Source organism: Salvelinus alpinus, chromosome 26 (genome assembly GCF_045679555.1).
Source record: "Salvelinus alpinus chromosome 26, SLU_Salpinus.1, whole genome shotgun sequence".
NCBI lineage: Eukaryota > Metazoa > Chordata > Actinopteri > Salmoniformes > Salmonidae > Salvelinus > Salvelinus alpinus.
In genome coordinates, this window is record NC_092111.1 from 796,093 (window position 1) to 811,208 (window position 15,116).

The window sequence follows — 15,116 nt, forward strand, 5'->3', positions numbered from 1 at the left end:
TGCCGGGTTTGTTCCTCTGGTTGTCGAGGCAGCAGGCAGGGCACTCTGGCGTCACCCCGGGTGAGCCGGCACCATTCTCACCCAGAGCCCTCTGTTGCACACATGTTTTTGTATGTTACTTTTCCTGAGTTTTCCCCGCATTCCCAGCATAGCGCTCGTCGATTCAGGCGCGGCTGGGAATTTTATAGACAGATAATTTGCCCATAGTTTAGGGATCTCCATTGTTCCAGTGGCTATGCCCTTCCCAGTTCACGCCTTAGTCGACCATTATGGTCAGGGTTGATTAGGGAGGCCACCGTTTCCGCTCAGTCTCTTCCTCATTGACTCTCTTGCGTTTCCCGTGGTACTAGATCTACCCTGGTTAGCCTGTCATGACCCCACTGTTTCATGGCAACGGAGGGCTCTCACGGGGTGGTCGCGAGAGTACTCGGGGAGGTGTCTAGGGGTTTCCGTTGGTGCTACTACAGTGGAAACTCCAGACCAGGTCTCCACCGTGCGCATTCCCCCCGAATATTCCGATTTGGCTCTCGCCTTCTCCAAAAAGAAGGCGACTCAATTACCACCCCATCGTGGTAGGGATTGTGCGATAAATCTCCTGGTAGACGCTGCACTTCCCAGGAGTCACGTGTATCCCCTGTCACAGGCGGAGACGGCGGCTATGGAAACATTTGTCCCTGAATATCTGCATCAGGGGTACATTCAGTCCTTCACTTGACCCGCCTCCTCAAGTTTCTTTTTTGTGAAGAAGAAGGAGGGAGGTCTGCGCCCGTGTATTGCCTATCGAGCCCTAAACCAGATCACTGTGAAGTACAGTTACCCGCTACCTCTCATAGCCACAGGGATTGAGTCAATGCACGGGGCGCGCTTCTTCACCAAACTAGATCTCAGGAGCGCTTACAACCTGGTGCGTTTCCGGGAGGGAGACGAGTGGAAGACGGCGTTCAGTACTACCTCAGGGCATTATGAGTACCTCATCATACCGTACGGGTTGATGAATGCTCCATCAGTCTTCCAAGCCTTTGTAGACAAGATTTTCAGGGACCTGCACGGGCAGGTGTAGTGGTGTATATTGATGACATTCTGATATACTCCGCTGCACGCGCGGAGCATGTGTCCCTGGTGCGCAGGCTGCTTGGTCGACTGTTGGAGCATGACCTGTACGTCAAGGCTGAGAAATGCCTGTTCTTCCAACAGTCTGTATCCTTCCTAGGGTACCGCATTTCCACGTCAGGGGTGGAGATGGAGAGTGACCACATTTCAGCCGTGCGTAATTGGCAGACTCCGACCACGGTAAAGGAGGTGCAGCGGTTCTTAGGGTTTGCCAATTACTACCGGAGGTTTATCCGGGGTTTTGGTCAGGTGGCGGCTCCCATTACCTCACTGCTGAAGGGGGGGCCGGTGCGTTTGCAGTGGTCGGCAGAGGCGGACAGAGCTTTCCTCCGTTTGAAGGCGCTGTTCACCGACGCTCCGGTGTTGGCACATCTTGACCCTCTTTGGCGTTCATAGTGGAGGTGGACGCATCCGAGGCTGGGGTTGGAGCCGTGCTCTCACAGCGCTCGGGTAAGCCACCGAAGCTCCGCCCCTGTGCTTTTTTTTCTAAGAAGCTCGGGCCGGCGGAGCAAAACTATGATGTGGGGGACAGGGAGCTGTTGGCTGTGTTTAAAGCCCTGAAGGTGTGGAGACACTGGCTCGAGGGGGCTAAGCACCCTTTCCTCATCTGGACTGACCACCGTAACCTGGAGTATATTTACATTTACATTTAAGTCATTTAGCAGACGCTCTTATCCAGAGCGACTTACAAATTGGTGCATTCACCTTATGATATCCAGTGGAACAACCACTTTACAATAGTGCATCTAACTCTTTTAAGGGGGGGGGTTAGAAGGATTACTTTATCCTATCCTAGGTATTCCTTAAAGAGGTGGGGTTTCAGGTGTCCCCGGAAGGTGGTGATTGACTCCGCTGACCTGGCGTCGTGAGGGAGTTTGTTCCACCATTGGGGTGCCAGAGCAGCGAACAGTTTTGACTGGGCTGAGCGGGAACTGTACTTCCTCAGAGGTAGGGAGGCGAGCAGGCCAGAGGTGGATGAACGCAGTGCCCTTGTTTGGGTGTAGGGCCTGATCAGAGCCTGAAGGTACGGAGGTGCCGTTCCCCTCACAGCTCCGTAGGCAAGCACCATGGTCTTGTAGCGGATGCGAGCTTCAACTGGAAGCCAGTGGAGAGAGCGGAGGAGCGGGGTGACGTGAGAGAACTTGGGAAAGTTGAACACCAGACGGGCTGCGGCGTATATCCGAGCAGCTAGGAGACTGAATCCTCGTCAGGCAAGGTGGGCCATGTTTTTCACCAGATTCAGATTCACGATCTCGTATAGACCAGGTTCCCTTAACACTAAGGCTGACGCGCTGTCCCGTCTCTACGACACTGAGGATCGGACCATCAATCCTATTCCCATCATTCCGGCTGCTAGGCTGGTGGCACCGGTAGTATGGGAGGTGGACGCGGACAACGAGCGGGCACTAAGGGGGGAACTGCGCCTCCACAGTGCCCGGAGGGTCGTAGGTACGTGCCGCTTGCTGTCCGTGATCAATTGATTCGGTGGGCTCATAGTCTACCCTCGTCGGGTCACCCGGGGATTTTGAGGACAGTGCGGGATCTTAGGGGGAAGTACTGGTGGCCCAACTTAGTTAAGGACGTGCGAGTCTGTTTCCTCCTGTTCGGTGTGTGCCCAGAGCAAGGCTCCTAGGCACTTGCTTAGAGGGAAGTTACTACCCCTCCCCATTCCACAACGTCCGTGGTCTCATCTATCGGTGGATTTCCTCACTGATCTTCCCCCGTCTCAGGGAAACACGGCGATCCTGGTCGTTGTGGATCGGTTCTCTAAGTCCTGCCGTCTTATCTCGTTGCCCGGTCTCCCTACGGCCCTACCGACTGCGGAAGCTCTGTTCACCCACGTCTTCTGGCACTACAGGGTGCCCGAGGACATCGTTTATGATCAGGGTCCCCAGTTCACATCCCGAGTGTGGAAGGCGTTTATGGAACGTCTGGGGGTCTCGGTCAGCCTGACCTCGGGGTATCACCCGGAGAGTAATGGGCAGGTGGAGAGAGTGAACCAGGAGGTGGGTAGGTTTCTGCGGTCGTTTTGCCAGGACCGGCCAGGGGAGTGGGCGAGATACGTCCCCTGGGCTGAAATGGCCCAGAACTCACTCCGCCACTCCTCCACCAACATGTCACCGTTTCAGTGCGTGTTGGGCTACCAGCCGGTCCTGGCACCGTGGCATCAGAGCTAGACCGAGGCTCCAGGGGTGGAGGAGTGGGTGCAGCGCTCTAAGGAGACCTGGAGGGCCGTCCAGAAATCACTAAGACAGGCGAGTGGACAGCAGAAGAGGAGTGCTGACCGTCACCGCAGTGAGGCCCCCGTGTTCGCACCGGGGGACAGGGTCTGGCTCTCAACCCGAAACCTGCCCCTCTGCCTGCCCTGCCGGAAGCTGGGTCCGCAGTGTGTGGGGCCATTCAAAGTCCTGAGGAGGATAAACGAGGTGTGTTATCGATTACTACTTCCTTCGTATTATCGTATTAACCCCTCGTTTCATGTGTCTCTCCTCAGGCCGGTGGTAGCTGGTCCCCTGCAGGACGGTGAGGTTCCGGAGGTCCCTCCGCCCCCTCTGGACATCGAGGGGTCCCCGGCGTACACGATATGGTCCATTCTGGACTCAAGATGCCGGGTGAGGGGCCTGCAGTACCTCGTGGACTGGGAGGGGTACGGGCCGGAGGAGAGGTGCTGGGTCCCGGTGGGGGACATATTGGATCCATCTATGCTGAGGGAATTCCATCGCCTCCATTCGGATCGCCCAGTGCCTCGCCCTCCGGGTCGTCCTCGAGGCAGGTGTCGGCAGGGTGGGGTACTGTCACGAATATCACCGAAGGTGGCTCCTCTTCCCGTTCGGGTGGCGCTAGGCAGTCGTTGTCACCGGTCTACTAGCTGCTACCGATCCCTTTTTCCCTTTTTGTTTTGTTGGGTCTAATTGGTTTCACCTGTTCCTTGTTTGGGGTTTTGGGTTGGGGTTATTTAAGTTCAGTTAGCCCGCCTGTGTTCGTGTGGGATTGTTTTGCTGTATTTGGTATAGGAGTGTTTCTGTTTTTTGGATTGTCCGCTGTACAGCGTATGTGCCTGTGTAGTACATTATTTTGGAGTGTTTTACGCCTGTGTTCGGCGTCACCCTCTTTGTGCCGGTTATTGTAAGGAATAAAGTGTTTTTTTCCGAATCCTCTGCTCTCTGCACCTGACTCCACACCCATCACTCTACGCATCGTTACATTACCAACATTATTCTAGGGAAGTGAGGCACTGAGCCTACCAAAGATTTTGTGCCTGAGCCTCATTTACATTCTCTATTTTACCATTTTGTTTAATTTCACTTTGTTGTCACTAGCAATAGATTGTATAGCTGTGTCACAGTCCCCTTTAAAACTAAATCCATTTTACAATGGCTGTACTTGAACTCAACATGATTGAGTTGCATAGAAAAGTAGCAGATTCAACATCCTTTTGACTATCTGGAGATATGCCAACACAATCAGTGCTTGTTTACAGTTTGGTGATTTACAAAAACAAAAGTGTTTGGGGTTTCTTGTGCTGTGTGACACATTCTTCACCATATTTACCTTTCACTGCATTTCTCCTCCCCCCTCTGTGTTTGGTGTTTTTGTATCAGTTAGTTTAGTCTGACTGTTGCACCGACTTAAATTTGTGCTGTCATCCTCATCTCCTATTTCATTACATATGGGTAACTCAACCTATTCCTCAATCTGATTAACTAAACTGAGGCTGAGGCTGACTAACAAAACCTCCATTCTTGTCCCACATATTCCTAAGATTTTTGACACCATGTTTAGTGACAATTGGTTTTCCAATTGGCCATTGCAAGGTTTTGTCAACTTCCTCACAAAATTGGAAATCACATTTTTCATTATGCTGCATAATGGAATGTATTGCCATTGAAGTATGATGACAATCCCAAAATGCATTTTTGTCCCCCCCCCCCCTACACACAGACAATTTGAGTCTTAACTTTCTGATCGTTCACAACATCCATGCCACCCCCATACAATTTATGCTTCAGATTTGGTGGTTCAAGAGCCTTATTTTAATTTACCATCTGTTGTGTCAAATTATTCTTATCTATGCATTTATCAGTACGGTCAACTCCACAGTTAACGCTTATCACCCCAGACAACAGCGTCACTATCAGTACAGTCAACTTCTACTTTAGCACTAGGTCCACCCTTTACCAGTTCTTCCACCAACACCAGATCTCTGCAACAAACTCCCTTCCCTAATTTATTATATTTTATTCCAGTATATTGTTGTTAAATCATTATTATATAGGTTAGATCTATGGATAGTATAGCCTATAATTGTCTGTGAAACAGGTAGGCCTACCTCTTTTTCTTAAATAGGCTCGAACACAAAGCCCTCTTGTTATAAAGTCAAATTAAAATGAAGACCCTAGTGAGTAATCCCAACCCCAATATGTAATTTATAGGCCTATAGTGCAGGGCTAGGCAACCATGGGCCTGGAGTGCCGCAGACCCTTCATGTTTTTGATTTACCAACCTGGAACAGCGGGTGTGTTGGAAATAGGGTGCTATTTCGGACACAAGCATAGATATGATGCATTATGATGTGACCGTAGAAATAGAATCACTAGAAAGGATAGAGCCTCTGACCATGGCAATTTGACTGGTAAACTGAACTGTACACCTGACATGATGTTCTGGTGATTCTATTTCTATGCATATGATGCATTATGATGTGACAATGAGTGTTGGGTTAATGGTGCTTTCAAGGCAAGTGATCTTGGTCAAATCATGACTTCCATGGTCTTTAGGTCGGAAAGTTGGAGCTCTAAAAAGATGCCAGAGTTTCCGACTTTATTAATTTAATTTTTAGTCATTTGTTTGTGATATCCAATTGGTAGTTACGATCTAGTCTCATCGCTGCAACTTCCCAACGGGCTCGGGAGAGGTAAAGGTCGAGTCAGGAGTCCTCCGAAACATGACACGCCAAGCCGCTTCTGACTTGGAAATCCAAGTTGGATGACTGTTGAAAACAATTTTTCCCTGTCGGAGTTAGTTTTTTTCCCCCGGTTGTCTTGAACGCACTGAAGTCGGAAGTCAGAGAGTTCCCAGTTGTTTTCAACACGGCTAAAGGCGACACAGTAGGTGACATCCAAACATGACTTTGTGCTGTCTTTCAGGAGTCAGAGGTCAGTGGGAATGACCTCACCCTCATAGACCTGGATGACCCCATCAATGACGGTGATATTATGAAGGAAGACAGGTAAGTGATTTACACTAATGACACATTTGTGACTGGTTACAGGATCACATAGGCCTACAAATACAGATTCTGTAGTAGGTCAAAGGTCCTATGGAGAGGTAGGCCCAGAGCCATGTATTTAGAGAGATGGGACATCTATCTGCATTATGTTGCATTTACATCAATATGTATACATTATATGACACAGTATAATCAAAGATATCCATATGAGAGCTGGCTCCCCATGCGCAATATTGACATTTTAAACAATAATATGTAACTGAACATCTATTTTATAATTGACTTATTGGGTAAATGAAATGCTCAAAGGCGCTAACATGGAGTCCTTTCTAAAAGTTTGCCAAATTCTCTAAATACTGTATATACCTCTGGATAGGCCGAGTCATCTCAGAGTATTGGAACCATATAATTCGAGTGATTCTATTCTAATTCTAGAATGATTCATTCTACTTCTATGATTCTAATTCTATAATTGGAACACATCCTCACACTCACATTATAGCACATTATAGTGACCTTAGAGAGATTCCTTTTTCTGTATCTAGATCTGATAAAGATCACAGAGAGGTTGAGAGACAGACCACGTTGGAAGAGGCTGTTCTAGAGACAGATATCCAAACTCTGTCACTAGAGGCTGAAGGAGAGATTGAGATGCAGGAGGCTGATCTGAAGACAGATGGCACGTCTCAGTCACAGAAGGTTGAAGGAGAGATTGAGTTGGACGATGCTGTTGCCATCCCACCTCAGTCACAGGAGGTTGAAGGAGAGAGTGAGTTGGACGAGGCCGTTGTCATCCCATCTCAGTCACAGGAGGTATGATGTATTGTGTTTTGTGTTTTAATGACGCATTGAAGATTAAAATGACAAATTAATTTTCAAAGCTTGAGCTAGTAAAGGTCTTCTAATCTAGGAGGCCAAAGGTGAGAGTGAGTTGAAGCAGGTTGATCTGAAGACAGCCACATCAACTCTGACACTGGAGGTCGAAGGAGAGAGTGTGATGCAGGAGAGTGATGATCTACAAACAGCCGGGACATCTCAATCCCAGGAGACTGAACGAGTGGCAAAGGTAAATGCTTCCAGATAACAGTGTGTGTGTACATTTCTGTTTGTGCATGCAGACAGTAGTTCGTAAACAGACATTGCATTAACAGTGCTATGGCGAATTTGATTGAATTCCAGCCTAAGTCTGCTTTCTGTCGTCACCATCAGGCTGCAGTGGTGACCTTCACTAGCGTGACCCGCAAGGCTGCAGCCTCCCAGACCAGCCTCACCCTCAGCAGGGGAAAGAGAAGCTACCCAGACCTACACACCTTTGTGCAGGACATGAAGGATGGGTAAGTTGCTCTTTGGCTTCCCCATGCATCCCCTAGATATGTTCCCTATTAGAGCCTTGGTCAACAATAGTTCAGTATTTAAGGAATAGGGGCCATTTGGGACGCACCCATAGGGACAATCTCAATTGCATACTCTCTTCTCGCCTCCTTCTCAAAACCCATTGGATGAGAAAGCCCTCCCTTTTGACCTTCTCGTCCAATGGGTTTTGAGAAGGAGGTGATGAGTCTCGGACAAATACAAGGGACTCAACTGACCAAATGACCAATCAGGGATGTTTGGATGTGGCCTAGTTCCGTAGAGGTCCATCCATAACGTAATCTAAGAGAATAGAGGTAATGTCATGTAGTTTAATTGTGTACCTTTATTTATTTACTTCTCAGCCATTGGAATCTGCTGAGTGAGAATATGCGTGCCGGGGTGAGTTATAGTCACTTCTAAAGTAGTTCATGTTGGTAAGATGGACCAAACATTCCAAACTCTTATTGGTGGAAATCGTGCAGGACCTTTAATTCAGAGGTTCCCAAACTTTTTCACTCAGGCCCCCCTTTCCAGCATTGGGGAACATCCTGAACCACTGCTTTAATTGACTAGCTTGAGTAAACACATGGTGCAGCAGTGCAGCTCCGTTAACAAACTAACTCTGTATGGTCTTTTAACATTTCAGATGAGCAGACATGAGTTTAGTGCCAGGTGCATGGATATCACAAATTGGGTGATGGAGTCTACATCCACTGTGGTCATTCCCGCCCTTGACCTCACCATGCAGATAGAGTGCTCTGATTCGTCAAGCTCTTCTGGATCAGGAAGTAATGAGGCAAGAGAAGTGACCTCCCTTGGCCGCAGCGTCAGATTCAGCTTTAGTGGAGGACCCAGTAGGCGCACCAGTTCTAGAACCACTTGCAGCACACGAACTCCCACCCCTTTTCCCTCCTCTCACAGGTACTTACCCCTATCATCTTCTCTCATTGGTACCTATCCCTATCCCTTCCTCTCACAGGTACCTACCCCTTTTCCCTCCTCTCACAGGTACCTACCCCTTTTCCCTCCTCTCACAGGTACCTACCCCTTTTCCCTCCTCTCACAGGTACCTACCCCTTTTCCCTCCTCTCACAGGTACCTACCCCTATCCCCTCCTCTCACAGGTACCTACCCCTATCCCCTCCTCTCACAGGTACTTACCCCTATCCCCTCCTCTCATAGGTACTTACCCCTTTCCCCTCCTCTCATAGGTACTTACCCCTTTCCCCTCCTCTTCTTGTAGGTCTTTCTAAAAACATTATTCCCATGTCCCTTGTTATAAGTACAAATATCCATTCCAGATCCACTTAGTGAGAAATACTACTTAGATACTTCCAAATTCTTGGATCATATTTTGTATTTTGTTACCATGTACTATTCATTTCTGTTGTGCATTCTACAGGTCCATGACCTCTTTGCTGAGTGAGGACGAAGAGCGATATGTCTCCTCACCTGAGGGTGGTGATAGAGAGATGAGACACAGACCCCACTCAGCACCACTGAGATATGTGTTTGGAATCTCTGAGGATTCTGTCTTCAACATGGTCCAGAGCGGCCAGTCGCAGAGTGACATCGTACTGTCGTCCAGTTGGAGTAGACGGGAGAAATACAGACCTGTCAAAAAACCAACGGACACCAGGTTTATGATGGGTATTGTAGAGTTGGTTATGAACCTTCTCAACTCCAGATTGGCTGAGCTAATGCGAAGTCTCAGTCAGGGAACTCTAGGTCCGCTGTCTGGTAGTATCTCAGCAAGTCAGCAGTTTGCCCAAGAGATGCTAAGCATGGTGTCTGCTAAGATGTATTCCCATGCCATAGAGCATATTGCGCACGGCCACAAGTCTCCCCTTGAGTTAGAGAGGGAGCTTGAGGCCATATTGGGTCCTCTGGCTGGACAGGTTATAGTCATCATCATAGATAGCATCTTCAAGGCTAAAGCCAACGGAGGAAACAAGGGGCGAGCGACCAGCCCCTTTACCTATTTTCTCACTGCCATTTCGGCAGAAGTACAAAGCCTAGTTGTTCAGAGATCGGCTAGTAGACCGTCCACCAGACTGTCCAACAACGACCCACTGCTGAACATTTCCAAGTCAAAGGTCTTAAGATCAGTTCTGCTCAAAATGGCAGAACTCTTTGGTCAAGGTCCAAGTGAAACCTGTCTAGTTCCACTAGTCCAGAGTCAGTCCGACAACTCTATTTGCGACTGGACTCTGAACGCAGGCACCATTCATCCAAGTCAATTTCTGTCCAACAACAGAATGACAGAAGTGTCATCCGATGTTGTGGATCTTGTACTTGAGGTTTTTGGGATAACAGGATTTTTGGATAGCAGGAGCCCGTCAAGGCCACAGAGTGCCTGCTCCTACAACTCAGCTAGTGGAGCAATAGATATGAGAGCTCTTGCTGGGGACTTGGTCAGACAGGTGTCTGTCAAACTCAGACCCTTTGTCTCTGAGAGTCAACTCTCCACCATGTCCATGACAGATCTGTCATCATCTATTTCTGACTCCACCTTGAAGCAGTTGTGTTGTAGCTCTGCTGTTGCTGCAGCAACTGTCTGTCAAGCAATCAAAACGGAGCTCGAGAGCCAGAGACCTACCAACCTGTCAGCCAGAGACCTACTATCGTCTCTGGTAGAGACCATTGAGGACATGGATATCTCTGACGTCCTCCAGGGCCCGTCGGCCATTTTGGAGGAGGCTGCTATGATAAAGCACCCAGAGATGTACACCTCAATAATATACAGGTCTTTGCTTCTCGACTCATCTCTCGCCTCCTCTAACATGGTCACTGAGAGCATTATCTTCAACAGTCCACGCCCATCAGAGGAGAATGTGAGTATTCAGAAGGTGCTCCCTGCTGATAAAGTTGACATCCTCCATGGTCAACCAGTGGAGGAGTATATCGTCAAAGCTGAGCAATGCATCACTCAGGTCATTCAGGATGCAGCTGTCACATATACTGGCGTGCTGGATAAAACCGACACTTGTGGGAAACTGTCGGAAGTTCTGTCTGTCTGTGTTTCCGCGGAGAATATTGAGGAAGCATCCTCTGATCTATTTGGTGGAATTATTTCCGACCTGCATGAGGTATCTGAGGTCAATAAGGCCTCCATGCGTACGAAATCAGGTCGCAAAATGTTCTGGGTGGAAGTGAGTTCAGGTTCCCAGAAGATTTATACCAAAACCCTGGACAAACTGAGGAAGCTTTTCACCTCTCACCTTCTCACTGAGGGAAAAAATACTCCTGTGCAAATTGAGCTCTATGACACTGGACTACTTGTAACTGAGACCACTGTGGAGGTATCTCCTGTACAGAAGACAGACAGTAATACCTCTTCTATGTCCTCAGCCTCAGCCCACCAGCTCACCCTCGACACCTGCACTAAAGGGGTCATCAAACAGGTGATCTCGGTGCTGAGGTTGGAGACTTCAAAGGAAGACCGCTTCGCTTCCGTTGGGGAGAACACGTCAAATGCGTCCTTCGACTTCAACCAGAAGTTGGACTCGATAATTTCGAAATTGGAGGACCTCAGCATTTCGAGTGACGTGACGTCAGCCGAGATTGCCACGCTCACGCGATCTCGTAGTGCAGCCAGCAGAACCTCTAACATTTCCATGCAGAGCTTTCACAGTGCTGAGTTCCGAGCTAAGGCCAAACAGATTGTGCGTGAGGCCATTCTCAGAGCTGCTAGCGAAGCCAACTGTTCTTTGCCACAGAGCATGCCTAGCATCACCTTCTCACACCATGTGGTTTCTACAACTGAAGATATAGTGAATATGGTCATGCAAGACCTTGAAAGTGTATCCCAGTACACAGTGGAGGACGCAGACTCCTTCCCACTAGGAGAGAAAAAGCTGCAGTCCCAACTCAATCCCAGAGTTGTCTTTGACAACTCATTTTTTGCTGCTCAAATCATGTACCACAGAGTAAAGGATAGACTGAACGTCTTTTTGTCTTTTCCACCCGTGTCAGTCACCACAGCCAAAGATGTGCTGGACTTCACCCCTGTGGAGACACTCAGATGTTCGAAGTCCCCTGACACTGCTCTTGTTAAGGACAGGAGCCGCCCGCCGTCTGTGAGAAGTGAGAAGCCATTTTCAAAAGTCAGTTTGACTAAAAGATTTAAAAGCCCTTGTGTCTTCGAGTGGCTCCTCCACAGACCACCATGTAATTGACACATGCAGTGAGGATGTCAGTCTGCCCACCAGGAGTATGTCAGTTGTGAGCGACACCAGTTTGAAGAGAGCCTCTCCTCTCCATGGTTGTGGATTGAGTGAAAGTTGTGAACCTCTTGTGGCTCTACAAGACGGAACAGTGGCATTCAGCCAAGAAGGCTTTAGCTAAACTGCAATGAAGACACTCAGCTTGATCCTAAATGTGATCAAGTGCAGATTGGCCAACTCTGAGAGTTCATCTGTTGGGAAGAATGCAAGTGAGGAGTGTCTGATAGCCACTAACATGTTAGACTCTCTACTGGAGAGCCTTGACCTGTTGCCTGACATGAGCGCTGCCGATGAGATCACAAGGACAGAATGCCATACCTCTAACGCAATGGACAAGACAGGTTCACAGTCAGCGCTTGTGAGCCAACAAGAAATTAACATATCTGACACCGGTATCATAGTGAAAACTATAATGGACACATTGAAGACAGACGACCCAGAGATGACTTCAGCAGAAGAAAATCTGGATAGGCTTCTGTCAATTGAAGCCCTTCAAGATGCGTCTGGCAACCTGATCGCAAAGGTCCATGGTCTCATTCAGGAGATAACCATAAGACGCCAGCTTCAATCCATGACTGGCCACAGAAGCCTCTCTCAACCAGCGCTGCCAAATCCAGCACTGAGGAAGCTGTCAAAGGACGATGCGTCAGAGCTCGTTTACAGCTTTGCCCACACTTCTGTTAGCAAACTCCTGGGGCAGTGTTTGGGTAGGCCTATGCCACCCACTGCTGACAGGGTTTTGGATCAGGTCATCAAGTTGATGACAGACATGGTGATGCACAGTCTGACTGATCTGTCCAAGTCTGCAATGGAGGGTGGTAAGTGAAAGTACCTCTTTTCATCTGCATAGGACTTCATTGTAACATGATGCTCAATACATTGCGTTTTATGATGTGAACTTTGCTGGTTGTGTCCAAAATGGCACCTTCTTCCATGTTTAGTGCACTACTTTTGACCAGAGCCAGACCCTATGGGCCCTGTTCAAAAGTTGTGCACTATAAAGGGAAGAGAATGCCTTTTGGAACGCAGTGACTGCTTTCCATTGTTGCGTCTTCTTCTCCCAGTTATTGTACCCAGGTCAGTCACACCAGCTTGCTCTTCCTATTTAGACACCAGCAATGCCGCAAGTGACATCACTCATGGCGTTGTGGCTGACCTTAATGCTACTGAGGAATTCCCCGCCAGGGGCCTTAGCCCGGCTGATGTAAAGGCTGACGGCATGGCCCGCCTTCCCTCTGCCAGAGGGGAAGAGACTAAGAAGAACAGGAAGTGGCGCTTCCTACCCAAAATTGGCAAGATTCCAAAGATCAGGATGAAGGTAGGGGGCTCAGTGTTTGGAGATTACCTCTGTAAGGCAGGGCTGAAATGTACCCTACAGATTCACTAAACTAAACCTAATGTCTCTCAGCATTAGAACAATGCTGTTGTCATTGTCTTTAGGAGGTTGAGTGAGGCCGCTGTAATACAATCCTAATACACATGGGAGAGAGTCAATGGCTGTGTCCCAAATTGCACCCTATTCCCTATATAGTGCACTACTTTTGACCAGAGCACTATGGGCCCTTGTCAAAAGTAGTGCCTTACGTAGCCAATAGGGTGCATTTAGGGATGCATACCATATATTTTACACAGGCTCAGTTGTCCTGATGTGTTTTGTCAACAGCTGTTCAAGACAAAAGGGGAACCGAAGAGCCACCCTGAACAGGATGCGCTGCCTACCAAATGTCTCAGAGAGACTCGTATTTCACAGAGTAAGTGATAAGCATCGATAATGTCATATTGATGTATCACCCTATGGCCAGCTTGTTAAAACAGTGACTACAGATACAGGCGGACAGACAGACGGATAGACAGGCAGACAGACAGACAAACACACACGTTCATTTTCTGATTATGAAATATTCTTATCACAGATGCTGAGTGTGAGGTTCCAGAGCTTCCATCCACTTCCCCACCCAAGGAGGACCTGACAACCACACTGGCCCCTGCTCCCCAGGAGTCCCAGTCCCGTAAACGCCCTCTCATAGTCAGGGTGTTACGAGCTATCTCCAGAGCCATCTCCAAACCATTCAGAGGAGCTTTTGGGAAGAAGAATTAGCCAAATGCCTGATTTTATTACTATTTTAATCAGAGCCTTTATTTAATAAAACATTACTGCATTGATTTCTGTCTATAGTAGTCTTACTGTTTGTGCAAGATAATGGTAAAGTACTTCAAACCACATAGTCAAACGTATTTATAGTGAAGCACTTCATATATGTTTTATTTTATTTATCCTTCATTTAACTAGGCAAGTCAGTTAAGAACAAATTATTATTTACAATGACGGCCTACCCCGGCAGAACCTGGATGGATAAGATGAACAGAGAACACTTTGTAACACTTTCTATGAAGCCCAAATCTATCATGCATACACTCAAGTTTACTCATCATTGGGAAAGGTAGGCCAAACGGCCTTTACTTATCATTGGGAAAGGTAGGCCAAACGGTCTTTACTCATCATTGGGAAAGGTAGGCCAAACGGCCTTTACTCATCATTGGGAAAGGTAGGCCAAACGGTCTTTACTTATCATGGGGAAAGGTAGGCCAAACGACCTTTACTTATCATTGGGAAAGGTAGGCCAAACGGCCTTTACTTATCATTGGGAAAGGTAGGCCAAACGTCCTTTACTAATCATTGGGAAAGGTAGGCCAAACGGCCTTTACTCATCATTGGGAAAGGTAGGCCAAACGTCCTTTACTAATCATTGGGAAAGGTAGGCCAAACGTCCTTTACTAATCATTGGGAAAGGTAGGCCAAACGGCCTTTACTCATCATTGGGAAAGGTAGGCCAAACGGCCTTTACTCATCATTGGGAAAGGTAGGCCAAACGGCCTTTACTCATCATTGGGAAAGGTAGGCCAAACGGCCTTTACTCATCATTGGGAAAGGTAAGCAAAACGACCTTTACTCATCATTGGGAAAGGTAGGCCAAACGGTCTTTACTCATCATTGGGAAAGGTAGGGCCAAACGGTCTTTACTTATCATTGGGAAAGGTAGGCCAAACGACCTTTACTTATCATTGGGAAAGGTAGGCCAAACGGCCTTTACTTATCATTGGGAAAGGTAGGCCAAACGGTCTTTACTTATCATTGGGAAAGGTAGGCCAAACGGCCTTTACTTATCATTGGGAAAGGTAGGCCAAACGGCCTTTAA

General features: G+C 48.0%; 2 protein-coding genes across 3 annotated transcripts in view; one reads left to right on the forward strand and one right to left on the reverse strand.

The window, feature by feature from the left end:
- Nucleotides 1-15,116, reverse strand: part of LOC139554406 (mitoguardin 1-like) — a 196,732-nt gene that overhangs the window by 62,066 nt on the left and 119,550 nt on the right. The gene's annotated exons all lie outside the window — the stretch shown is intronic.
- Nucleotides 6,210-12,213, forward strand: LOC139554389 (serine-rich adhesin for platelets-like). The gene is made up of 7 exons (XM_071367137.1): nt 6,210-6,340; nt 6,886-7,153; nt 7,251-7,406; nt 7,550-7,674; nt 8,056-8,092; nt 8,340-8,614; nt 9,096-12,213. Exons 1-7 carry the CDS (start codon nt 6,327-6,329, stop codon nt 11,869-11,871), a joined length of 3,651 nt encoding a protein of 1,216 aa, XP_071223238.1. The 5' UTR covers nt 6,210-6,326; the 3' UTR covers nt 11,872-12,213.

What these genes read in the sequence shown, in the direction of transcription:
- LOC139554389 (XM_071367137.1), top strand. An exon ending in AGACTGAACGAGTGGCAAAG is followed by an intron (nt 7,407 to 7,549) that starts GTAAATGCTTCC and finishes CGTCACCATCAG; the next exon opens with GCTGCAGTGGTGACCTTCAC. An exon ending in CCTTTTCCCTCCTCTCACAG is followed by an intron (nt 8,615 to 9,095) that starts GTACTTACCCCT and finishes TGCATTCTACAG; the next exon opens with GTCCATGACCTCTTTGCTGA.